At 39.3% G+C, this 25262-nt stretch overlaps 1 protein-coding gene across 1 annotated transcript in view; it reads left to right on the top strand.

Moving 5' to 3' along the window:
* Positions 1-25262, top strand: part of THSD7B (thrombospondin type 1 domain containing 7B) — a 786243-nt gene that overhangs the window by 146317 nt on the left and 614664 nt on the right. Inside the window, exon 2 of the mRNA XM_068543998.1 lies at positions 23802-24612. Within this exon, the coding sequence (XP_068400099.1) occupies positions 23802-24612 (811 nt within the window). The remainder of the gene's footprint in view (positions 1-23801; positions 24613-25262) is intronic.

The raw sequence follows: 25262 nt of genomic DNA, 5'->3' as shown, positions 1-25262 counted from the left end.
AAAATAATAGAATAAAATAAAGGATAACCAAACCAATAAACAAATCCACCAGTGATAACAAGCACTAAAAACTAAACTAACATAAACATAAAACCAAAAACAAATCAGACGCAGAAAGCAAACCCCAAGTTTACAGTTGCTCCCAAAGTCATCTGCCTCAAGTTTGGGAACATTTGTTGTCTATTCAGGTATTCCCAAGATGCAGGGTTTATCAAGTTGATTGTGGGGTTTTAATCTATTGCTCCTGAGGCTGCACGGAGAAATTTCCCTTTCTCTTCTTGGTTTGCACAACTCCTGGTGTTCAGCTTTGGATTTGGCCCTGCCTCTGCATGTAGGCTGCCCTCAGGCATCTGTTCCCCGCCAAGATAGGAGGGGGTTAAAGCAGCAGCTGATTAACGCTCTCTTGCTCACTCGGACCGGGGAGAGGGAGGGGTACGGTCGTCATAATTGGAATGCAGGGCGAGCCTCTGGCAGCAGAGGCTGGCCTGACGTTGCAACATCCTGAGGCATGCCATGTGTTCTCCCAGGGAATTTGTCCTTGGAACACGGGACCCTGGCAGTGGTGTGCTCCACAGGCTCCTGGGGGGGGGTATGGGTAGTGACCTGCACTTGCACACAGGATTCTTGGTGGCAACAATTGCAGCATTAGTGGTTCATGCCTGTTCCTGGGGTCCGACCTGATGGCTGCACCTTGCGCCCATCTCTGGAGCTCTCTTAGGCAGTGCTCTGCCTTCTGTGGGCACATGGAGCAGGAATCCCCTCTCCTCGTGCACCTCAAAGCAACGGTCTCTTGCCTCTCTGTCAAGTCCAGACTTTTTCCTGGGCTCCCTCCTGGCTAGCTGTGGTGCACTAGCCCCCTTCAGACTGTCTTCACTCAGCCAATTCCAGTCCTCTCCCTGGGGTCTGACTTCTGAAGCCCTAGCCTCAGCTCCCAGCCCACACCCGCCCTGGCAGGTGAGCAGACAAGCATCTCAGGTTGGTGGGTGCTGGTCAGCACTGATCCTCTCTGTGGGAATCTCACTGCTTTGCCCTCTGCACGCCTGTTGCTGCACTGTCCTCCATGGTTCTGAAGCTTCCCCCCTACCTACCTCCCATCCCCTCCAGTAAGGGGCTCCCCCCCCCACCTACCTCCTGTCCCCGCCAGTGAAGGGGCTCCCTAGTATATGGAAACTTTTCCTCCTTCACAGCTCCCTTTCAGAGGTTCAGGTCCCATCCCTATTCTTTTGTCTTTGTTTTTTCTTTTGCCCTTCCCAGGTACATTGGGATTTTCTTGCCTTCTGGGAAGTCTGAGGTCTTCTGCCAGCGTTCAGGAGTTGTTCCACATGTAGATGTATTTTTGATGTATTTGTGGGGAGCAAGGTGATCCCCACGTCTTACTCCTCCGCCATCTTGAAGGTCTCTCTTGCTTTTATCTCGTTTACATATACTTTAAAATTTCATCATATTAAGTTATTTTTCATGCTGACAAATTTGCCACAGATATAACAAGATTTCATTTAACTTCTATCAAACTTAGGTACAGTGAAAGTGTTATACTTAATGTTGATGACTCTAAAGACATGTCTATGTTAATTAGATCAACAAACAAATATTAATACCAGATGTTAATTTAATACTGAATATTTCCCAGTTCACGTGAATCTGAAACTCATTTAGCTTAATTTAGCTTTGATTCACTTGCTTATAATCCCATTGACCAATGTGGGTTAGGGATACGTGTAAAGTGAATTCTCAGAAAGATTTGTGGTAGGAGGAGTACTCCTGTTTGTAATACATTTTCACTACTTGGAAGCTCAGTTCTTTGCTGCTAGAAGATATTGCTGAGAGGTGTGTTTTCAGATTGTAAGGGTGAAATCCTAGATAAGAGAAAAGGTACTATGTTGTTTTGTTTCCCATAAATGAAAACACTTCACATATTTCACAGTAAGTTCCAAGAGGGAGCTCAGGGATGGTGTTCCTAGTTTTTCCACACCATTCTATCCACAGGTCCTAGCACATTGTCTAAAGCTCATTGTATTAGAATGAATGAATAAAGGCATGAATGATTAAGAGTATTTCTAAACCTAGGTAGATTTGTGAAAATCCCCAGTGCTCTTTATGTTCTAAAAAAAGGTGGTGCAGGTGTGTACTTCCTTGCCTCTGAGGGTACTGCGAGGATTAACTAATGTCAGGAGAGGCCTTTGATATGCCTAGATGAAGGGTGTCCCATAACTATAATGTTTTATTGTTATAATACCATCAAATGCTTTTTGGGACATATAGCCTACATATTTTCCATAAAATTAGTCCATAAATCACCAACAAAATGTATCAAATCCAAAAGCAATAGCTTTGACCTTAGAATTGCTGCAGCAGTGGTTTGATGATATACTACTTACTACATCAGCAGTACTCTGAAGTACATAAAATGTGCTTCCATATACTCAAAATGTACAAACACTTAAAACAAATGACTAGCTGCCTTCAGAAAAAAAAGTTAAATGATTCAGAGGTTTTTTTCATGTGGAATTTAAGTATTTTTAAGTCTATCCAGAATGCTGCAATTTTTAGTTATTTTCACCAATTCACATGAAATACTCACTATTCACTTAAAAATGTTTGATAGAACTACCTTGTGATTTCTTTTTTTAAAAAGGTGATCTTTATTTCCTGATGTTCCTGCTTAATAGCTGTATACAAATGTCCACAGAGTTTTTAAAGAAGTGTCAGCACACATTATCTTTTGGTTACACCTTTGTTTTATGTCACCAACATGGTAAATACTATATTTGCAATTTTTTTTCAGAGAAATACTCATTTATCCTTCTCAGTTATACTATCCAACTTATGAGGGACTGTGAGTGATGGAAATGTATTATCATTACCAATGTTGCCAAAGAGTGCTTATTCACTTCATTGTACTTGAAGGAACCATTACAACTCTCTGACTATGGTTTTCACAAACATAAGAAGACATACCTGTCATGGTAGACTTTTGCTTAAGTAAGGTTATTTTGAAATACCTCCAACTGCTGAATAGTGTCTGTAGAAGAACATCATTCTGTAAGTATTAAATCAGAATGGTGTGTCCATTCCACTCCCAGAGGGACTTAGCAAAGGACTGGAATATCATTGAAAGGGTATCTCTATCACGGATGCAATACCTTTAACTATTTGTGTAGTGTAATACCAACCAGCAGGTTTAGAGGGACAATTACTCATCCCTGCTGGATTCCTCATCTGTCTCACAGTGGCTGGACGGAACTTTTCTCTCTGCTCCTATCCGTTTGATTGAAAAGATCAAGACCCTTTAGAATGAAGTGCCCACATCATTCCCATTTTCCACATCCATCTTTGAGAAGAAAGTGTAGTTATCACACTCAGCTGTCCACAAGACATCCCGTTTTCTGAGTAAAATAATTTTCTGATTCAAGGTTTCTAAAGTCTTTTGGTACATTGGTTGGAGCTAAGTTTTCTTTCCCTGTGGAATTCTAAGCAATCTTAGGGCAGAAATGACCTCTTACGTACCAATTTTTGATATTTCTGGTATAATTTTGTTACCTATGTTTTCTGCAGAGCATTTTCTTAATACTGAATTGAATTAAGTTTGTGTATGTGAGTACTATGAATAGTACTGTAATACTACAGTAGTGACTAGTATTACAGTGCTATTTATACTACTTAAATACTACCATAATACTATTTATAGCACATAATACTGAATTGAATATTTTATATAGGTGGGTACTGTTTCAACTCTTAAAATATTTTATGCTTATATATTATAATAATCTAAATATAAATGGACACTAGATTCTTTTACTTGGACTATGAAGGGCCATATAAAAATGGAGCTCATGTATTTTGAACTGAATACACACACACACACATATACATACAGTTGGCCCTCTTTATCTGAGGTTCTACATCTGTAGATTCAACCAACCTTGGACTGAAAATATTTGAAAAAAATTCCAGAAAGTTCCAAAAAGCAAAACTTGATTTTGCCACATGCTGGCAACCATTTACATAGCATTTACGTTGTATTAGGTATTATAAATAATCTAGAGGTGATTTAAAGTGTACAGGAGGATGTGCATAGGTTATATGCAAATATTACACCATTTTATATAAGGGACTTGAGCATCCATAGATTCTGGTATCCATAGGGAATCTGGAACCCATCCCCTGTGGATAGCGAGGGACAATTGTATAGATATATTATATATATATGCTATGAACATTGTACTTTTGTGCTAAAGGAATGGACCTTTATGAATCTAGTTTGTTTTTCCATGTAACTATAGTGTGCTGTTTTCATTTTTCACATTCTGTGTCTGAGAGAAAGTCTTGTTTTTACTTCCCAACAAGTCTTGACCTGGGGGGCCTGAAATCACAATTTTGCTTTTTTCCCTCCTCTCTTCATCTCTTAAGAAGATAAATATGGGTTTATCTGGCTGAAGTACTTTCTGCACTAACAAGTTGTATCTAAGGATTGCTTTTTCCTTCATGCTCACATGTTTCCAATTGTGTGACAAGGTAGTATAAGCAGTGCAATTTGTATTAGCTGCATTCTTAAAGTATGGAAAAGGGTATTCAGAGCACATTAAAAATAACTTTAGGGATGTTAAAGAGGACGTTTTAAATCAGGAATAATGTATAAAGCAGAATCCGCATTGGTCATATCACCTATGAGAAGGATAATCGCAAATGTTCTTATTTATGTGTTAAGATTTTCATCTTATTTAATGCTTAAGAAAAATAAAAATGTTTTGTTGGTCTCTTCCTTTGGAGAATCACTCAGGATTTTTTTTTTTAACCTTGTAAAATTTTAACACAAGATGGAACTCTGACCCATAGTTTAGTTTTTCATTTCACTCTACATTTGGGGCTCAAAATGTTTATATAGTTATCACCCAGTTTGGAATTTAAGGGGCTGTGTGTCTTTAAAAATGTCCTTTCTTAAGAATGTTTCATGAGTTTTGAAGTTCTAGGAGTGGAAGATGATTGAAATATTTGACATTTTCTCTATGAGATTTTTAAGCATCATGTTAAAACCTCCTCATTCAAAATCACTACAGGGACGGGGTTGAAAGCTAAAGGGTCAAGTTCAGGCGCACCTGATGAAAAGGAATCATTCCTCTGTGCTGGGCAGCAGGTCTTGACTCGCCGCTCATGGACAGTTCCCACTGCTGATGACCCTGGCCCCTTTCCTTGGAAAAGAGCCACCGCTGCCTTTGGCCTCTAACAGGCACTATTGCCAGGTCCATTTCCACAGTCTCTTTGTCATAGAGTAAATGGGGCAGTTGGGTTACGTTTGACTAGCATTCAATTTGTTGAGGAAGTTGGATTATTTTTAATTTGTGTGTCTCTGGGGAAGATACAATTAATCTTTTAGAGCTTGTGGATAGGCAGGGTACATTTAATGAAGGGGAAAGAATCACACCACCTGTGGCAAGGGCCCTGCAGAAGAGGGTTGAGGGCAGGGTTTCACTCCCCAACTGCAATTTTGTACCTTTTACCTATGCTCTGCATAGCAGGCCGCCCTGGAGAGCTGGCTGTCCACTCAGCTGGGAAGTCTGCAAAAATCTGGTGTGCTTTTTATGTAGGATACAAAGGTGAGATTAAGTTACCTGCCCTCAGTCACATAGCTAGAAAGTGGAGGAGCTGTAGTTCAGATCCAGTCTGTTTGATTCCCAGGTCCGGGTTGTTTTCTAGAGCAGAGAAGGACGAGGGTAAAGTGGACCTTAATAAAGTAGCACTGAAGTATATGGGGAGGGTGGCTCTGAAAATTTGTTTATTGAAAGTTAATAAAAATGGAGGAGAGGTGAAACATGCGATCATATAAACATTCTGGCTTTGGGCAGCCAGAAGTTGAACTTACAGTGCTGAATACAGATCAGTGGCACTTCTATTCTTCGTCTTTAAAAATACCCATTTTATAGATGTGGAACACAGGGGTGGAGTTCAGGCTCTTGGCTCAATCTCCCGGATTGCCCCCTTAGTACTGCCCGGGTCCCGCACAGGTAATGTAGCTTCTTTGTAGAATAGACGAGTCACCCACTTCCCAGGATTTTTATTAGGAATGAATGATATAGTGTAGATCAGCAATTTTCAATCGGGGCAGTTTTGCTCCCAAGGGTACATTTGGCAATGTTTGGGGACATTTGTGACTGTCACAACTGGGGGTGGAGGGGTGCTAGTGCCATTTAATGCGTGGAGGCCAAGGATGCTTCTAACCATCTTACAACGCACAGGACAACCCTCCGCAACAAAGAATTATCTGACCCCAAGTGTCAAATGGCAAACTTGGGATCAACACTTGTGTAGGACAAGCGCCTGGTAACAGACAGCACCTCCCGCAGGGACCTGTTGTTCATTCAGGGCTCACTTTGTGCCAGGCACTGCATTAGTAGCTTTACGTACTTTGTCTCTGTTCTCACGCGCCTACAGGTTGCAATGATTGAAGGTTGAGGCCAAAAGCACTGCTCAAGGTCACAGAGTGCTGAACAGCAAAATCAAGATTTGGACTAAAGTCTGTATAGCTATGAAGCACTTCCCACAAACCTGTTTCTTCCTAGTTTAAAGTAGTTGAGGTCCTTGACTCTTCACTTTAGATTTTTAGAAGAATAAATTAATGTAAGCATTTAAGGCTAGCTTGTTGGGGTGCTGTGAACAGAGCCCCGCCTACTCTACTGTGTTTCTGTCCTTTTAGCAGGTCCAGGTGGTCAGGGAAGGTGCTGATTTCCTGGCCAGGCTTCCAGACCACAGACAAAATGTTCACATCTGCAGTCACCCCGGTAGTAGAGCAAAAGATTTGGCCACATTGTGAGTGATGCTCTACCTTCATTGTTTTTTGTGATTGTCACAAGAAAGAAGCATGTCAAAGAGGAGTCGGGGTGTTTCACTCCCAAAGGGACTGTTCTATGAGAATTCCAAAGGCTGGACAGTGCTGAAAATGTGTTCCAGTAGAAAGGCATACAGGAGCTATGGGGTCACCAGTTTCCCCCCACCCTAGACTATGTATGAAAGCTTATTTTGATTCTTCCCTTCCCCTAAGTGAACAAAGAGGTCGCGTGATCTCTTTTTGGGACCTAGTAGATCCCTTGCCCAACATATCCCATGGTTTATGTTGTCCAGCTGGAAAAAGGTAGAGGACAGGGATTCATGCTGAGACTACATCTGTCTTGAACAGAGTAAGAAGAAAAAAAAGCCGCAGGTAAATCTTAATGTGGATTAGGAAGTGTGGACTTCAATTACTTCCAAGTGGTATAGGCTTTTGATAATGTGTTTCATCAGGACAGGAATTACGAGGTGCTCAGACTAATTCTCTGAAATCACGAGGGGGATAAAGAGTTCTAATAGCATGTTACAGTAAGCCAGTGCCCAGGGAGTAGAATTGAATGGTCCACATTAAATTGCCCCATCTAGACCATGAATTAAGTATTGATTTTTGGAAAACAAGGATATAACAGAGTATAGTTCACTCTAAAATGACAACGAATGTAAATTAATCATTTTGGGCATGATTCAGAAATACCTATGTTTCGTCAGTTTCTGTGTGGTCTCTGTATGGAGAGAGAACTAAAGTTTCTCACATGTTGAATATCAGTACTCTGATGTTTGTATTCATAAGCACAGAATTTTAACTCAGGGGGATAGTTACCCATTTGTTTGTGTAGAGGGAAGAGAAGCAGAAAAAGACTTCTTGAGGTTATTGGTGGTGGGATGGGCTTGGGAGTTATAGATAAGCAGGACTGTCTCTAATTGAGGTGATACATATTAGGGGTGGGTATTGAGATGTACTAATGAAGTATACTAAGAGCTTAACAGATTAAGCGGGCAATATACATGTGTGCATGTGTGTGTATGTATATATATATTTACACATACACACAAACTCATACATACTATATCTATGGTTATGCAACATGTTGTATTTATATATTTTGTATAGTACATAATATATGTAATGAAATATATAAAATATAGCATGCATAAGAAATTGAATTGGCTAAAATGTATATAATGTATTAATATATTAATATCATATGTACTATATAGTTAATATAATAAAATGCTAATATAATTCTATAAAATATGTATAAACCAATCCTGCTTATTGTGTATTATTGCAGAATATTGGATTCACGTAATACTCCTAGCATGGCATACAGAGTCAGTAAGTTGTGTTCTAAACTTGGAATCGATGATTACATTGCTATAATTCACTAATGCATGACCTGTAAAGTACACCTTGTCATATCCTGAAGTAAAACCCAGCATAGCACAAGCTATGTTTGAAATGATATAGAAAATCTAAACCTAGATGATGGATACTGTATGCTAGATCCTTTTATTGGGCTGTAAATTAGTGACATGTTCAATGATTGCTCTGAATTGGTTTGTGCCTTTCCAGCATTAAGCCTTGTCACTATTCCATGTGCTTTGGTCCTGTGTCTTAGACTTTTTAAATCACTCAACTAATGCCTAACAAATCTGCAATCTCTGCTGTGTGATTTACATCTGTCTCCTTCTTTGTAGACAGGTGGCAGATCTTAGACTTCTGATGTGTTCTTTGCTATGTGGTTTTGTGTGTTCATATCCTGGGAGGGATGTAAGTGCTAGTCTTTGAATAGGAAGTTGCATTTCAACCTTTATGTAGGATATGGACCCTGAAATTAAAATTATCAAAGTGTTTTTATTTCATGTTATCTCAACTTGTTAAGGTTATAAAATATGATCAACTACCTCATCTAACAAGAGCAAAACATCACACATACAAAATATTTTCTTTTTGTTTGTCTCGGAAAAGAGTGAGGAAGGCAAAGAAATTTGTGAACATTACACACTAGGGATAAATTCTTGGGGATCCGCCATGTATATTAAAAGCTCTTACATACACTGGAGGAGTCCTACAAAAAAGAAGACCTTAAGTTTGGTTTAACTCTACATTGTTCCCAAATTTATTTAATAACAGAGCCTGTCCCTGCCTACTGATCTCAGAGGATGCCGTCGTTCCACTGAAAACATTTTAGGAATCCCTGAATGAGGGTGTGTGATCTTCGGTGGGAACCTGATGATACAGGAAAGGCAGGGAGGCAGCACAGTACTTACTTGTCCCCAGGAACGGTTAAAATCCAGTGTTTTTTTTTTTTCTTTTTCCTCAATCATCTGTGTAAATACTAATATTAAGTCTATCAAGTGATTATTACCTTATAATAATTATTATTTTCATTATGTGAATGTAAACTACCCCTATATCTCAAATGACATTTCTTCAATTCACTTTTAGAGGAAGTTGAATTCCCACAAAGCACTCTGGGAAATTCCAATCACGCGTGAGTGGAGAGGTGGAGGGGCTAAAAGGCGTTGACACAGGCTGCAGGCCACGGCCCTGTGCTCACCCAGTCAGAAAAGGGTCATGAGGATGGATTTTCTCAGTGCGCTATTGAGCGAAGGGCTTGAATGTCCTGTGGGGCTGTCAGCCCTTGTGCTGGTGGGGGATGTATTTATTATTACTTCTCTGATTCCCTTTAATTATTATATGTGGTGCTGATTATTATACTGGGTACCCATCTCAGCTAAAAACTTTGGGTGCACCACTATGTGGACCGAGTAGATCATGAACCCAGGTAGGCCTTCTTCAGTTCATGCCGATCCATGGCCACTTATAGGAATGTCTGATGCGCCCTAGCTCTTGAAAACTCAGGCTGCCAGTTTCGCCAGCAGCAACCTTCACCTCAAAGGGATGTTTTCTTGAGGTCCCACCTTCTTCCAAGGAGGACAATGTCTGTTCCAGAATTTCTTGTTTAATATTTACGCAGCCAAGTCTTCAAGTTCTTTGTACTGATTTTATACCAGCTCAGAAATGAATCAGCTTTATCTGCTCTTTGGTGATTGATTCTCATTTTGTTCCTCAATCTCATTTTGCCTAGAATTAAGCATTGGCCTCAGAAGGGGTAATGGCGGGGGGTGGGGGGGTCTCCAGTTGGGCACCACCAGTGACCAGTCCTGGTGGGCATTATGCTTTACCTCTCTACCCTCCTGCTTCTGCCTTACTGACTATATGCATTTTTATGACATTATATTTCTACTTTCTTTCAAGATTTCTCTAGAATAAATTAGTGAAACACTCCCCCAAAATTTAGGCGTGCAAGAAATATACTATTTTTCGTTCATCTTTAGCTTAGTTTGATTGTTTTGAACCCTTCTACCAACAGGGTCCTTTCTCTTTTGTCTGGGAGATCAACCTATTCCTCAGCCATCACTGCATACTGGTCACCACTTGGAAGGCCCTTATTCCTGATAGGTGGGCTGGGAAATCTCTCTAGAACTTCTGTGCTGCACCTGGTCCTTTGTGCTGCTTCCCCACTGTGCTGAGCCCTGGATCTCTAGGAGGTGCCCAGTGGCCTTGGCCTGCTCTGCCTGGACACCCACGGGTGCCATTTCCTTTCTGGGGAAGCAAAATACAGGCTCTCTCTATCTCTCTCTCACTAACATCAGTATCTCCATTCTTATCAGTTTTGTTCCAGGCAGGAGACGGGTCAGGGGAAGCTTTTATTTTTGAGCCAGGAGGCACGTGCCAGGGGAAGGGAAACCTTTCTTCAGGAACATCCAAGAGAACCTTAATGGACTGGACTTCTGGCAACACAAAAGCCAGAGGCTAGTTGGGCTACGTTCATTTTCAAAAATATTTTCCTTCTAATAAATCTCTGTGTTTCTGTCAACGAAACACACCCTTTAAACATGGTTCTCCCATCCCTCAACCCCATATGAATGTGGGTACTGGGTCTCTGACCTAAACTTTACCCTTCAGAATAATGGTACCACTCAAAGCCCCACTAGGATGTGAACATGAAGATATTCCCACAGAATCTTCAAGGTTCCAGCTGGGAACCTAATCCTGGCCGGATTCTCAGGTTTCTCTCTGCTTCTGAGGCTTCCTCTTCAGGCTGAGGAGTGGTCCAAGTTAACAGTCTTAACGCGGGCCTTCCAGACCCTTCCCCTCTTAGGTGTTTTCCTGGGCGCATGAGAATGTTATCACGTCAACAAACTCTGAAAAGATCATATTCGCTCTCTTTTTATTCCTTCTGCCGATTTTCCTGAAAATATCCAGGGAACTTAGGGCATCCAGAAGTTCTTCTTAAATTAGCCTATTTTGCAAGGCTGCTTTGACGACTGTGTGACATGATTGTTATAAAGTGTTGGGCATAGCGTCTGCCACACTGCTATTGCTGTTATTTTAACAAGCCTGTGACCACCGTGATAATTCTGCCTCCTGCCGCTTTTTAGGATGTGAGTCGTAGGCTGGGATGACAAGATCTGATATGTAGTTCTTGTTTATTTGAATCCTCTAAGAAAAAAAAGACAGTAGCATCTTGTTCAGTGATGTTCCTGAAGCAATTAGTGTATTCTGATTAGAGCTATGACTAAGATCAAAGGTATTTCTGTAGACATGTGTATTTCAGTACATTTAACATGCTAACCGCCATATGAAGATTGGACACTCCATCCCTGAGTGCATGGCCTTTATGGAGCCTGACAATAAGGAGTCCAGGGAGTTGCAACAAAGAGTAATGGGTATCACAAGTGGAGTTTTGTAAAAACCAGTATTTAAGAATTCCGTTGGGCATTATGTTGGAAGTTTCTTCTTTTAAGCATAAGCTAAGGAAACACAGAGGTGACTGGTTAACTTTTCCCTCATTTGGGTAAAACCATCAACCCATTGGTGTGATGAGTTTTCAGTGGTGACATTACTGCTAATTATATGAAGACATGATTCTGCTTCCTACTCTGCTGTTTGTTCTAGCTTCAATAATGTGTGGTATTGATGGGATGCTTACCATGTGCCAAGCTCTGGGTTAGTGCTGGGAATAGAGTGATGAACAGGTCTGGCACATTTCTGTCATCATGGAGTTTAGAATCAAGTGAGAGAGACAAGTATTAAACAATGAACCATACCGGTGGATTTGCAATTGCAAGAGTGATGAATGCTATGTATAAGAGTAAGGTACAGTCAGAGAATAGGAAAGAGTTCCCTAAGAAAGTGAAGAGTGAGTAGAAATTGAGTTGGGCTGTAGGGAGTGGAGCATGGGATTAGGCTTAAAAGACAGTACATGTGGTTGCCCAGGTTTGGGAGGGAGCTTGGAGCATCGGAGGAATTGGAAGAGGGCCAACATCACGGGAGAGCAGTGAGTGAACGTGGGTGACTCAGGCGATCGGGATACTAAGGGGAAAGGATGGGGCCAGATCAGGCAGGCACTTGTATGCCATATTAAGAATTTGGCTTTATTTATTCCGAGAGGAATAGGGAGCTACCGATGGGCTTTGAGCATGGAAATGATATACAGACAACACACTGCACCAAAAGTGGTACAGATTTGAATTATTAAAAGATATATATCTGTAATAAGGAGAAAGTAATGGCGGCAGGGAGTGGGGTGAGGCAGTGGATTCTGAAGGCCAGACAGGAGGCTACTCCTCTTATTCGTGTAAGAAAAGATGATAACTTTGCCGAGAGTGGTAACAGTAAGGATGAAGAAACATGGACAGATTGGATTGATGTTGAGGAGATAAAGCTGATGAGTAATTGATTGGGTTTGATCTTTGTAAAGCCTTTGTAGAATCTTCAGTATAATTATTAGACTATACAGCATAAAGAGACGTTTCCAGTTGTTTCTAGATAGAAAAAAATACTGTGATTATGCCATGGTGCTGCAGTTTCTGAAATATTTTTTCAAATGCAGTTACTTGGAAATTATTTTCCAGATGACAAGAGTAGAGCTCGAATAGTCTTAAAATTACTGGTTCAAAACAGAAATAGTTATTCCTTTGAAAAAAATTAGATGCACTAGATGTTCTGTCCACCCAAATGCAGCTTACGTTTTGTTCTCTCTCACTCATCAGCCAGATGAAGATCTGCTTCTAGAAAGAGAGATTATGTGTTAAGAAGCAGATAGACTCCATGGAACCATTAGAACATTGAAGTTACTGAGTAAGAATATTATCTCAAGTGTGCTCTGGCGTAATTTTCATCCTAGGCAAAATTAACTCTTGAGTTGCTTAATGGTAAATAAAATGTTTGGATGCCATCCAGCCCTTTTGCTTTATGTATTTTTAAAGCCTGTGTGTATAGTGCCAACATTGCTGCCTTTCCTGTGAACCTCTAATAGACAACAGTAAGCAAGGCCTCCTTTGTCAAGCCCAACACATATTGATTATTCACTGTGAAAATAATGATTCTTGTCTTTTGGGCAGAGACACAGCCTAAAAATTTCAGCATCCCAAGCACCTGCTCCACTTTGCTGTCTTTGTGGTATAAAGCAAACAGATTTCTGGTCCCCCCTGAAGGGTCATCACTGCCTAGTGGTTAACAAGGAAAGGGAGAAAGTCCTTCAGACAAACACTGGGTGGGATTCACTCCGTGTCTGGCTTACTCTTCCCTGCCTTTCCTGCTGAACCAATAAAAAGCAGCTGAATAAATGATTTCCTTCTGCTTCTCCAGGGAATCGAGAGGGCTTAGCTGGAGCGTTTGTTGTAAGTAAAGTCAAAGTTGAGTGGAGCCATATTTATAGGATGAGAACACCCCATCAATATCCCTTGACAGGTATCAGAGCCCCAGGAGTTCTGGGGCCATCAGGGAGCCAGGCCATTGAGCTGGGACTGAGGCAGGGCTGAGGGGCTTTAGGCAGGAGAGGAAGGGCAGGACCCCGAGCTCCTCACACCAGCTGCACTCAGGACAGATCCCCTCCTAAATATATTTTACCCAATGGGCATTGCAAGGCTTCATTTGCTCAAGAGATATGACTTCTAAATTGCAATTATTGTGGGAAAGATTTGGAGTCGATAGAAGTGGAGAGTTCAGTGTCAGGGCACCCGAGCAGTTTACCTTGAGGAAGATATTGACGCCAGGCTTTCATGATTTCATCTAGCAAAGCACAATATCAATAATATGCATATGGTTTTGGGAAGATAGTAGGTATTTCAAAAATGACAGCTGTTACTATTATTGCTATATTTATTCTAGGGACACACCATTCTTATTGGCGCCTGAAGCTTTCTTTGTGCGCTGAACCCCTGAGCCTTGCTGGATGTACTTGAACAGTAGCTTTGTCCATGTTCTCAAGCATGCAGAGGCAGGAAGGATCCCATTTCACATAATCAATTGTGAAGGGCTCCTGGGAACAGCTGTCTGCTCCTAGGTGCTAATCTAGGAGACTAAATTCCCTCAGCATTCACGGGCAGTTCGTTGCTTGTACGATGTGTGTTTTTATGTAATATCCATTTGTTTGTTCTCTTTTTCCTCCCTCCCCTCCCCTCCCCTCCGCCTTGGATTACAACCATTGACGGAGCCCTTTTTCTTCCCTTACATTTGTAGAGTGTTATAATGGAAGCCAGTGTGATATACTGGAAAGATCACTGGATTGGGCCTCTGGAAGGCAATTGTCAGTTCCATTTCTGCTCCAAATGACTGTGTGACCTTGAGCAAGTCCTTGAATTTGTCAGGACTTCATTTTCCTCCTCCAAAAACTGTGGGCTATAATATTTCCTTCCCATTCCCACAATCTAGCTGGTTAGCAGGCTGTAGATTTGAGTAATCTGAAAAGACCCACTTTGTGTCCAGATGCAATGAAGTATATGAGGTTTGAGATGCCCTTTTAGGATTCAGAAGTTTTAGAAACCAGAAATATTGATAATAAATAGTTTTTAAAAGGTGGTTTTCTGTCTCTGTGGTGTTTGCATTAGCTGATTAGCCATTCAGATATATTTCTAATCTGCTCTGCTGTCAGGCTTCTTTTAATGGATGTTCTAGCCACTGGCAACTAATAATTTATAATCATAAATGATAGGTGACAGAGGCATCTGTCCACAATGATGAAATAGACTTAGAACGTGCCGTTAGGTGTCAAACAAAACACAATCATGCAAAAAGAGCTTGGGATGTTAGCAGCAGTATGTATGCTTACTGGAAGTATAAATATTCAGTCCAGATACTCTGTGGTGGTCTTGAACTTGGAATCATGAACTGTCTTCAAAAGTGTATCTTTATAGTTATGAAAATATTGTTTGGTGTCTCTTAACTGTTGCTGTTAAATTTTTCTGAAGATAATTGTTAGAACTCTTCAGCACACTTATTTTTCAGGCCATAAATATGTATCTTGAAAATAGTTTTAGTATTAATAAGGGATTTTTTTTGATTACTGTACAAAGTGCAATGGAATTTTTTAAATGATATTCTTTTTGATGCGATAGTAAATGGGACAGTTTCCTTGATTTCTCTTTCTGATCTTTCACTGTTAGTGTATAGGAATGCAAGAGATTCCTGTTTATTAATTTTGTATTCTGCAACTTTACCGAATTCATTGATGAGCTCTAGTAGTTTTCTGGTAGCGTCTTTAGGGTTTTCTATGTACAGTATTATGTCATCTGCAAACAGTGGCAGTTTTACTTCTTCTTTTCCAATTTTTATTCCTTTTATTTCTTTTCCTTCTCTGATTGCCATGGCTAGGACTTTCACAATTATGTTGAATAATAGTGGCGAGAGCAGACATGCTTGTCTTGTTCCTCATCTTAGAGGAAATGGTTTCAGTTTTTCACCATTGAGAATGATGTTTGCTGTGGGTTTGTCATATATGGCCTTTATTATGTTGAGGTAGGTTCCCTCTATGCCCACTTTCTGGAGAGTTTTCATCATAAATGGGTGTTGAATTTTGTTGAAAGCTTTTTCTGCATCTACTGAGATGATCATATGGTTTTTATTCTTCAATTTGTTAATATGGTGTATCACATTGGTTGATTTGTGGATGTTGAAAAATCCTTGCATCCCTGGGATAAATCACACTTGATCATGGTGTCTGATCCTTTTAATGTGTTGTTGGATTCGGTTTGCTAGCTTTTTGTTGGGGATTTTTGCGTCTATGTTCATCAGTGACTTTGGCCTGTAATTTTCTTTTTTTGTGATATCTTTGTCTGGTTTTGGTATCAGGGTGATGGTGGCCTCATAGAATGAGCTTGGGAGTGTTCCTTCCTCTGCAATTTTTTGGAAGAGTTTCAGAAGGGTAGGTGTTAACTCTTCTCTAAATATTTGATAGAATTCGCCTGTGAAGCCATCTGGTCCTGGACTTTGGTTTGTTGGAAGATTTTTAATCACAGTTTCAATTTCAGTGCTTGTGATTGGTCTGTTCATATTTTCCATTTCTTCCTGGTTCAGTCTTGGAAGGTTGTACCTTTCTAAGAATTTGTCCATTTCTTCTAGGTTGTCCATTTTTTTGGCATATAGTTGCCTGTAGTAGTCTCTTGTGATCCTTTGTATTTCTGTGGTGTACATTGTAACTTCTTTTTCAATTCTAATTTTATTGATTTGAGTCCTCTGCCTTTTTTTCTTGATGAGTCTGGGTACAGGATTATCAATTTTATCTTCTGTAAGAGAACCAGCTTTTAGTTTCATTGATCTTTGCTATTGTTTTCTTTGTCTCCATTTCATTTATTTCTGCTCTTATCTTTATGATTTTCCTTTTACTAACTTTGGGTTTTGTTTGTTCTTAGTTGTCTAGTTGCTTTAGGTATAAGGTTAGGTTGTTTGAGATTTTTTCTTGTTTCTTGAGGTAAGATTGTATTGCTTAAACTTCCCTCTTAGAACTGCTTTTACTGCATCCCACAGGTTTCGGATCGTCGTGTTTTTGTTGTCATTTGTCTCCAGGTATTTTTTGATTTCCTCTTTGATTTCTTCAGTGATCCGTTGGTTATTTAGTAACATATTGTTAAGCCTCCATGTGTTTGTTGTTTTTACAACAGAGGAATTAAAGAAGAGTGGTACATACATACAATGGAATATTACTCAGCCATAAAAAAGAATGAAATAATGCCATTTGCAGCAACATGGATGGACCTAGAGATTGTTATACTGAGTGAAGTATCTCCGACAGATAAAGACAAATATCATATGATATTGCTTATATGTGGAATCTAGAAAAATGGTACAAATGAATTTATCTGCAAAACAGAGATAGACTTACAGATGTAGAAAACAAACTTACCAGGGGGTAAGGGGGGAAGAGGGATAAATTGGAAGATTAGGATTGACATATACACACTGTTACATATAAAATAGATAACTAATAAGGACCTACCATATAGCACAGGGAACTCTGCTCAATACTCTGTAATAGCCTATATGGGAAAAGAATCTAAAAAAGAGTGGATATATGTATTTGTATAACTGATTCACTTTGCTGTACACCTGAAACTAACACAACTTTATAAATCAACCATACTCCAATAAAATATTTTAAAAAATAAAATAAAAAAGAAATAAATGAAATGCATTAGGGTTTAAATTCCTTCCCATTAAATTTTTTTTTCTGGTTCTCCATTTTTTATGTTGTGTGTCTGTTTCTATCAGAGTCATAACTCACAGATGGATATATCTAATAAGCAGGTTTGCTCTGAGAGGTTAGAAAGTGTTGGGTGGTTTTATACATCCCCTGCTAGTGGACGTTATTAATTATCATGATAGATTTTGAAATGTAGACTCAGGAACTATCATCTCTTCTGACTTTCATCAGTGTACCTGCCTCCAGTGGTCCCTCTCAACTTCTGGTTTGCTGCTTTCTATCTAATGAGCTCTGGGAAACCAAATTAAGATTGTTAATAGTGTGAACAAACTAAGTGTAGCTAGGCCTGAGGGAGCGGCCAGATGTCCTCTTCATGAACATGTTGGCATTGTATTTAGTGCACAGTTCTCGTGACACGTGTTTAATGTCTCATTCATTTTTATATTCCCAGAGTCTAACACACTACTTATCAAGTAGCAGGTAAAGAATAATGGTTGTTTCACTGAATGAATGCTCGCTGGCCGCTTTTGTTTTCATCCCTTGGGTTCTTTGATGTATTTTCGAAAGTGTGATTTCCTAGATAATTGTCCACTGTGTAATGGAGATATTACTTTAATTCCTCCATGATCAGTGTGAAAGCTTTTTGAGATGTGAAAATTATGACAGAAATTTCAAGCCATTTCTTGGAGGTGAGTCATCTTACAAGTAGATCAGCGCTGTTTTATGTCACATTTTATAATGCTGAGGCTTCTGAGTGCTTTGGCGTAGTAATTATCCACCAGTAATTTGTTTAGGGCTCTAACGCTCGGGTTTGTCATTCATGTCATTCCTCAGTACTCTCGCCCAAGTTAAATATAAAGCAATGTCAGGGTAATAAAAGCTGTGGTTGAAAAAAAAATGAACAATGAAACAAACATCTCTTCCTATTGCATGAATGGTATTAAATCAGGGTTGCTGCCTCAAACAGTGGCAAGTACTGTGTGAAAGCTCCTGGGAATATGTTTATTCCCCGTTCTCTGGAATACTCTTTTTTCTTTGTGGCAGGCTTCTCACTGATTACTACACCTAAAATTCAGGCATCCAGCGAGCTGCCTTACCTGTGATGATTTAGTTCGGGTGATACATTCATCTAAACTACTCCACTTAAGGATAACTTAATTAAGAGAATACAATTTGCCAGCACTTTTCTGCTTCTAGAGGAATAGTACATTAGCGCATTCACAGATTTGCACTTTCGGCAAAAACACAGGCAAAAAAAAGAGGAATCACACAGTTTTAAAGGTGAATATAACCTGAGAATTCACCGATGCTACCCTTCCGTGTCCAAAATATTTACTAAACCAAAATGTTAACGTGTTAATTAAAACTGATGTGACTTTAAATACTTCACAGTTTATTCCAGAGTAGCTGTGCTTATCTCATAGAAAGGATAGTGAGTTGCAGGTGGATGGTGTTTTTACATAATCTTTGTGCACATAAACAAGTATAAAATTACTATTCCTATTACACCATTGAAATGTTTTCAAGTGTTAATTTAAAGCCCCATTACGTATATAATTAAACTTTTAATCCTTTAATTGTTCTAAATTTTGTTTTTCCTTTTTTTTGTTTTAAATTGTTATTTTATATTGGAGTATAGTTGATTTACAATGTTGTGTTAGTTTCACGTGTACAGCAAAGGGATTCAGTTATACATATACATATATCTATTCTTTTTCAGATTCTTTTCCCATATAGGTTATTACAGAGTATTGAGTAGAGTTCCCTGTGCTATACAGTAGTCCTTGTTGTTTATGTATTTTACATATAGTTGTATATGTTAATCCCAACCTCCTAATTTATTCCTCCCCCTACCCCCCTTACCCCTTTGGTAACCATAAGTTTGCTTTCTAAGTCTGTGAGTCTGTTTCTGTTTTGTAAATAAGTTCATTTGTATCATCTTTTAGATTCCACATATAATTGATATCATATGATATTCCTTTCTCTGTCTGACTTACTTCACTTAGTATGATAATCTCTAGGTCCATCGGTGTTGCTGCAAATGGCATTATTTCATTCTTTCTTATGGCTGAGTAGTATTCCATTGCATATATGTACCACATCTTCTTTATCCATTCATCTGTTGATGGACATTTAGGCTGTTTCCATGTCTTGGCTATTGTAAACAGTGCTGCAATGAACATTGGGGTGCATGTATCTTTTCGAAGTATGGATTTCTCCGTATATATGCCCAGCAATGGGATTGCTGGATCATATATGGTAGCTCTGTTTTTAGTTTTTTAAGGAACCTTCAAACTCAAGATTGATTAAACACCTAAATGTAAGAGTGGATACTATAAAACTCTTAGAGGAAAACATAAGCTGAACACTTTTTAACATAAATCACAGCAATATCTTTTAGGGTCCATCTCCTAGAGTAATGAAAATTTTGTTTTATTGGTATTACTTGAGGCTTATTTCCAATTAAGTATAAAATGATTGCTGTTTACACATAGGTTTCTTATTTGTTTCTTTAGGTTATTTATCTCAGATATATATTCTGAATATAACCATATGTTTTATATATATGTCAAACTTAAAAGTGATATTCTTTTTCTCCATGCAACTGCTCAAAATTTTAATTGGCTCTTCTATTTCTGAACTTGGACAAGGGATTTAAGATTTTTCAAACTGCAGGTCACATTTTATTACTTCAATATGCATGTTTTTTGAAATGGCAAAATCCCTCAGGGCTATGTGATTTTCACTAGTGAGTGTGTGCGTGTGTGTGTGTGTGTGTGTGTGTGTGTGTTTAAAGTTCATATCCAAGCACAACTGAATAAATCCTGGAACACATTTTCTCTCCATGCCTGAGAAATGCAAATTGTTATAGATCAATTGCTGAGAGGTCTTGTCTGTATCTTGGACGTCTTGTTTGCAATTTGTTTTTCATTCATTCCAAGCATACCCAATTCACTTTACGGTTGCCTGTTATTCACATGTTTTTCAGTTGTCTGCAGAGTTCGCTTTAACATGTGGAAAAACTATTCTCCCTTGACTGTGCCTTCCTAAATGCACTGACTAATATTTATAAACACACATGTGTCTTACTATGCAAGAGCAGCTGCCCTAAATTTCTAGGGTCAAGAAGGGGAAATCATGGTGCACACACCACCTTGATGACTTGTTCTACTCATAGCCAAAGGAATATTAACAAACAAAGAGGAGAGATCATAGCTAAGCGAACAAACGGATCTGCCTTGTGATCATAGGATCACACATACCAATGCGCACCCTAGAAAAGACGCTTTTCAAATGCAGGTCAAGAGCCCATGCTTGGGGTCCCCCAGATCTGGAGTCCCATTCTAGCCTAGCATGCACTAGCTGTGTAACCTTGGGTGTGCATTGTAACTTCTGAGTTTCATTTTCCACAGCTGATAAAATGAGCAAACTAGCCCCCACCTCATGGGATTGTTATAAGGAAGGAAGGAAGGAAGGAAGGAAGGGAGGCACCTGTGAAATCACCATTGGTGTACTATAAACCAGCTGGCTCTCTGTTTTAAAAAAAAAAAAAAAGCCTTGATGTGACTTGATTTGTAATGTGGTGTAAATACTCCCACCATGGCTGATTTTAAATCATGAATGATTTAACAACCACCTGGTAAAGTTCCTGAATATTTAACAGTCCCCTGGTAGCAGCCAAGCCCAGCACACCACTGCTAGCCTTTAACAAATGGTAGTAATTATTTCTTAATAGTTATATTTTGTCTTCCATTGATCTAGAAAAAAATTAGGCTGTTTGGTGAAATTCTGTATAGATGGAGATATGAAAGCTGAGGGAAGAATAGTAATTTATACAGTTTAAAATATTAATGATTTCAAATAAAAAAGAGCTACCTTAACAATTTTGAAAGTAGGCGAAAACTTAGAAGAAGAATATTAATAATAAGAAAACGTGCTAATCAGATGTTTTAAAAGTAAGAGTAAGGATCACTTTGTAAGATGTTCTAGATTGATTAAATTTAATGTTAGCTTTTCAAGATTGGTTAGAAGGGGCTCCACGTTCTTGATCTTATATTCTTTAATTTATGTGAACAAATCCTAAGTAGAGAGTTGCGTGTATTTGATACCTAAACAGAGAGAAACTGACAGCCTATATTTTAAAATGCAGTGCTTTACAAAAAAGCTTTGTTTTCATTTTAACCAATAACTGTTTTGTATCATTCAAGACTGATTTTATTTTATTTTTTTTAATTGAAGTATAGTTGATTTACAGTGTGTTAGTTTCAGGTGTACAGCAAAGTGGTTCAGTCATATATATATATATATATATATATATATATATATATATATATATATATATATATATATATATACACATATATATAAACTGAATATATATTCTTTATATACATATTCTTTTTCAGATTCTTTTCCCTTATAGATTATTATAAAATATTGAGCCCAGTGCCCCGTGCTGTACAGTCGGTCCTTATTGGTTATCTATTTTATATATAGTAGTGTGTATATGTTAATCCCAAACTCCTAGATAAGTCAAGACTGATTTTAGATTTTTAAAGTTTGCTGCAGCCATGTATTTTTTGAAATAGTCCTTTACTGAGTAACCTGGTTTTGTTTTTGGTGATAATAAACATTTGCATGCGTGGTCTGAGATTCCGGACAAGGAATGGCATACTGGACCTGAAACCTGCTCCAGAACATCTAGACATGTGGAGCCTGCAAATAGCTGTCATGTAACAATGAACATCTCATTTTGCAGAGTACTAAACTGTGGGTGATTGAAGAGGAAATCATCAGAATTAAGGATGGTTGATTGAATCATCCCGTGCTGAAAGCTGCACTTTCCATGCGCACTTACTGTACCCTGAGCAGGCAGTGCTGGGATAACTCACCTAGGGAAGAGTGTGGGCAAACCCAAGGGCATTTTGGTGACTATAGGCTGACTTAATCCAGTAAAACTCCTCTGTCCATTTCATCAAGAGGAGACTCTAGCGCGTGGGCACTGAAGGGAGACAGAAATCATCGGCACTGTACCTGACATGGTATTGCCTAGAACAGCAGGTTTGCACATCCAGAACAGGGCTGGGAGGAAGAACCAGGAGGACTGTGTGCATTAGAACCCCAAAACTGTTGTCCTGCTGAAGTGAGAGATCCTCATTGCAGCATGTGGCCGCAAGTGCAAATACCTGTTTCTCTGGGGAGGCACGTCTCTTCCTAAATGCACGTGCCTGTGTGCACACTTATTGCTCCTAGAAATGTACTGGATGTCCATGAAAATACATTCCAGGAAGTAATTAAGTGGCATTTGGGGTTTGATCAGATTTGGGGAAGGAAAGAAAGACTGCACCTTCTTTCTCTCGCCTGTGTAAATTAAAATGTTTCTCGGGGTGTGAAATGCCTTTATGATGATCACGAACCTAGTAAAGGGGTAAACGTAACATGGTTAAGCTGGTACACTTTTTTCAGGCTCATATTACATTTTTAAGTAAAGCAAAAGAGAGGAAACTTTTTTTTTTTTTTCCATTGACACAAAATGTGATTACTTGCTCTCCTCGTGGAAAGAGATGATCAGCCTTCTGGATGAGGCCAGCTGGTATGTCTATAGATTAGATGCAAAAAAAAAAAAAAAAAAAAAAAAAATCAGTGGGTAGCTCTTTCATCTGTCCATTTTTTGAACTCTCTCTCACAAAACTAATTCATTAATGAAAAGATTTGGCATATTACAAGCTAACATTGGAAGCTTTACCCAACAGGTATATTTCAAGGATTGTCGGGGCAGAATTTCCAGAGACAATTCAGTACTGCTGCTTCTTTTATTAACTTACCTTCCCCCCACACCCCACCCCTCCCCGTATCAGATTTTTCGTTTTCACGCAATTCACTCTGCAAGCAAAAACCAGAACTGAGGAGAGCTATTTAGAAAATGAAAATATATTTAGGATGCCTAGCAAGCTATTTTTAAAAATGTATTTCTCTTCTGAGCTACTTAAGGTGTGAGCTGAAGGATTGGAAACGTGAAAAATCCTAGTTTATTAAAATCCTGGATTTAGGGCTTTTCTTTTAGATGAAACTCTGCCTAACGAGAAAGTCTTAATATTGAGTTAGGTATATAGGCTTTGGAACATAATAATTATAACGAGACCAATCATTTATTAAATGTGTATTGTCTACTTCCCATCACATTATGTCACTGATCCTCAGAACATCTTTACAAGTCAGTGCTTTTATTATCTTCTCCCTTATGTAGGAAACTAAGGCTTAGAAAGTTGAAGTAATTCATCCAAGTTGATACTGCTGTAAGAGACGGATTGGGATTTCAAGAAGGGCCAACTGATGTAGAATCCACATTTTTAGCCACTCAATTACATTTTCCATCATAATAATTTCACACTGGTTGTGTCAGGAGGTGTGCAGATTGACCTGTTTTTGTGTGGATGGTGGTGTGGAATCTTGGAGTAACTGACACCCTTGTCTTTCTGCCTGCAGGCCCCTGGGGTAGGTGTACAGGAGACTGTGGGCCAGGAGGAATCCAGAGTCGTGCCCTTTGGTGTTTCCATTTTGAAGGGTGGACGAGTCACCTGTCTAACTGTGATGAGAACAATAGGCCTCCGAAGGAAAGAAGCTGCTTCCGAGTCTGTGACTGGCACAGAGACCTCTTCCAGTGGGAGGTTTCTGACTGGCACCACTGTGTGCTTGTTCCTCCCGCCCTGGGGCAAGCCAGACCTCGGGCTACAGAGTGCGTGACAGCCCAGCATGGGCTGCAGCGCCGGACGGTGCGTTGTGTTCAGAAGCTGAACAGAACCGTGGCTGTGAATGAGATATGTGAACACTTTGCCCCTCAGCCCCCCACGGAACAAGCTTGTCTCATCCCTTGCCCGCGGGATTGTGTGGTCTCTGAGTTCTCACAGTGGTCCAGGTGTAGCAAGGGATGTGGGAAGCAGTTACAGCATAGAACTCGCTCAGCCATTGCCCCCCCTCTCTATGGAGGCTTGCAGTGTCCCAACCTGACTGAGTCAAGAGCCTGTGATGCTCCCATTTCCTGTCCTCTTGGGGCAGAGGAATATATGTTTAGCCTTAAAGTTGGACCGTGGAGTAAATGTCGACTGCCTCTTCTCAAAGAACTTAACCTAAGTGGAAGAACCGTTCTGGATTTTAACTCTGATTCGAAGGAGCTGGTCACCTTTAGACATCAAAGTTACAAGACACATCACCATTCCAAGTCCTGCGACATAGAGATAGGTTATCAAACCCGCCAGGTTTGGTGTACAAGAAGTGACGGAAAAAATGCTATGTTAAGGTAGGAGGCCTTCAGTGTTTATATCTTTGATTCACTTAAATATTTTACAGTGTAATTTTATAAGATTCCTTTATGATTTTCTACAACAGGAAAATTGTAATCAGGTTTGCGATCTGAGTTTTTACAAGTTTCATTTGAGAAGTTTTCAGTTTCAAGTGTATTTTAGAGTCTAGGCCAGCAATGCTCTGAACTCTGGTGTAATTAGTGTAGTAGTGCAACCATATAGGATAAGTCATCTATTTTCACATATCTATTTTATCAATATGTCAGTTAAAAAAATAGGTCTTGTGCCCTAACTATCCATCAACAAATGAATTGATAAAGAAGGTGTGGTATGTATATATATAATGGAATATAGCTCAGCCATAAAAAAGAATGAAATTCTGCCATTTGTAGCAACGTGGATGGATTCAGAGGGCATCATGCTAAATGAGATAAGTCAGACAAAAACAAATACCATATGATATCACTTATATGTGGAATCTAAAAAATACAACAAACTAGTGAATAAAGCAAAAAAGAAGCAGACACATACATATGGAAGGTAAACTAGTGGTTACCAGTGGGGGAGAAGGAAGGGGTAGGGGCAATATAGGAGTAGGGGAAAAACAGGGTTATTATGGGATTATATGAAACCACATGTGTAAAAT

Source organism: Eschrichtius robustus, chromosome 5 (genome assembly GCF_028021215.1).
Source record: "Eschrichtius robustus isolate mEscRob2 chromosome 5, mEscRob2.pri, whole genome shotgun sequence".
Classification (NCBI taxonomy): domain Eukaryota; kingdom Metazoa; phylum Chordata; class Mammalia; order Artiodactyla; family Eschrichtiidae; genus Eschrichtius; species Eschrichtius robustus.
Note: the sequence above shows the minus strand (reverse complement) of the source record. Positions and strands in the feature narration are given on the sequence as shown.